Source organism: Notamacropus eugenii, chromosome 4 (assembly GCF_028372415.1).
Source record: "Notamacropus eugenii isolate mMacEug1 chromosome 4, mMacEug1.pri_v2, whole genome shotgun sequence".
Classification (NCBI taxonomy): domain Eukaryota; kingdom Metazoa; phylum Chordata; class Mammalia; order Diprotodontia; family Macropodidae; genus Notamacropus; species Notamacropus eugenii.
Window position 1 is genome coordinate 7,708,917 of NC_092875.1, and position 1,886 is coordinate 7,710,802.

General features: G+C 53.8%; 1 gene segment (V, D, J or C); it reads right to left on the reverse strand.

Moving 5' to 3' along the window:
* Positions 1 to 297: 297 nt before the first annotated feature.
* Positions 298 to 883, reverse strand: LOC140498892 (immunoglobulin lambda variable 3-25-like). The segment is given in 2 exon segments: positions 298 to 623; positions 781 to 883. Coding segments are annotated over 2 exon segments (357 nt in total).
* Positions 884 to 1,886: the final 1,003 nt, after the last annotated feature.

Consider the following 1,886-nt stretch of genomic DNA (forward strand, 5'->3'; position numbering starts at 1 on the left):
TATGCTGGACTCTCTGATCAGAGGCAACAGGGCAGGAAACCAGAGGAGGGGCAGGGTCCAAGGCTGGATCCCCTGCAGATGAGGGGGAAGGTCCAAGAACAAATCACTTTCAGAGCACTGGTGGATCAAGGCCTTGGAGAGAAAGGTCTATGGTTGAGCCATGAGGGAGTTTTCTTTAAAGGAGAAGCTGGGGGTGGAGAGCAAGCAGGCCCCTGAAGGCTCTGCCTGGGCCCAGCAGGGAAAGGGAGAGGAAGGGCAGAGGCTGAAGCCCAGGGGACAGACAGGGGTTTGTGTCTCACTTCCTCATCTCTCTCAGTCACTGTGAGCTTTGGTATTATCATCCAAAGACAAACAGTAATAATCGGCCTCATCCTCAGCCTGGACCCGAGAGATGGTTAAAGTGGCCACATTGTTGCTGCTGGAGCCAGAGAATCGGTCAGACACCCCCTCTGGTCGCTCCTTGTCCTTGTAAATTATCAGTACAGGAGGCTGGCCCCATTTCTGCTGGAACCAATCAGCATACTCCTTATCCAGCTGATCTCCTGCACAGGTGAGGCTGGCTGTCTGCCCCAGGGACACAGACTTGGAGGGAGGCTGGGTCAGCACATAGGAGGCCAGAGAACCTGGAAGGAGAAGAGAAGAGACATTGTCCTGCAGGTCAGCAACTTGGCCTTGGGTGAAGGAGAGAGATCTCCACTACAGTAGCCCCAGGGGTGAGCTTAGGGTCAGCACAAGGACCCTAGAGAGACTGAGTCCCAGGAAAAGACACTGAACTCCTACCTGTGCAGACAGTGAGGAAGGGCAGAAGGAGAGGAAACAAGGCCATAGTGGAGACACCCCAAGAACTCTGCCTCCTCAGGCCCCACAGCTGGAGCTGGGCTGTCCCAAGTCTGTCTTATACTCTCTCTAACCCCAGGGGCGGGACTTTCACAGAAGTTACTTCCCCTCCCCTCCATTCACATAACAATCCCTTTCTTCTACCCTTGCTAAGAACTGTCCCCAGGATTGGGTGGGCTTTCTGATTGAATAGCTCTTAGCCTGCTCCATAGAAGAGGCTGGAAAGGAAGCACCTGTGAGGAGCTCACACAGACCAGAGAGCCTGAGGCAGGGTCCTCAGGGGCTGAGAGCCCTTGGACTCATGGCCAGCCAAGCTGAGTCACCATCATCCGTACAATAGCTCCCTCTGCTGATCCTTGGCCCCATGGTGGCTCCTGGGAGGGGCAGGGGACAGACTATTGAACTCCTACACCCTTATGAAGGGCCCTTCCTCTCACCTCCAGAGACATTAGACCAGGCAGATCTTGAAAGGACTGGAGCCCTGTTGGCTGAATGGATGGAAATCTGTAGAAGGGAGGAAGAGAGCTGAGGGTACTTATGAGATGACCACAGTGTTCTTAGTAAAGGGCAAAGAAACCTGCTGAGGGAAGGAAGAAAGAGCTGGGGGCTTGAGGAATGTGGAAAAATAGAACAATCTTTGGGGAGTGCAGTGAGATGGAGAGTTAGGGAGACTGTCTGGAGGGGAGGGAGGACTCATGGGAGGGAAGTGTGTAGGGGTCTGTTCTTGGACCTGAGGAGGAGGGTGAAGGTTCTCAGGTCAGACCTGGGGAAGGACTCAGTGGTCACCTACCTTCTGAGCACTGGCAGGGAGGGGGACAGTCCGAGACTCCGATGCACAAAGGACTCTTCCCTGCCTCCTGCCCTGAGCAGGGGCTTCTCTCACTTAGGGGAGAGGGGACTGCAGCGCTCCCTTTAGGGTCTTCTCCTTTCATCCACATGGACTCACTCATTCCTGGTGACTATCTCATCCAGGGCTGAATCAGATAATTCTCAAAATGCTCCATTCATGATTGTCCCTTTGAAAATCAATCCATGGCAAACAATTAAAA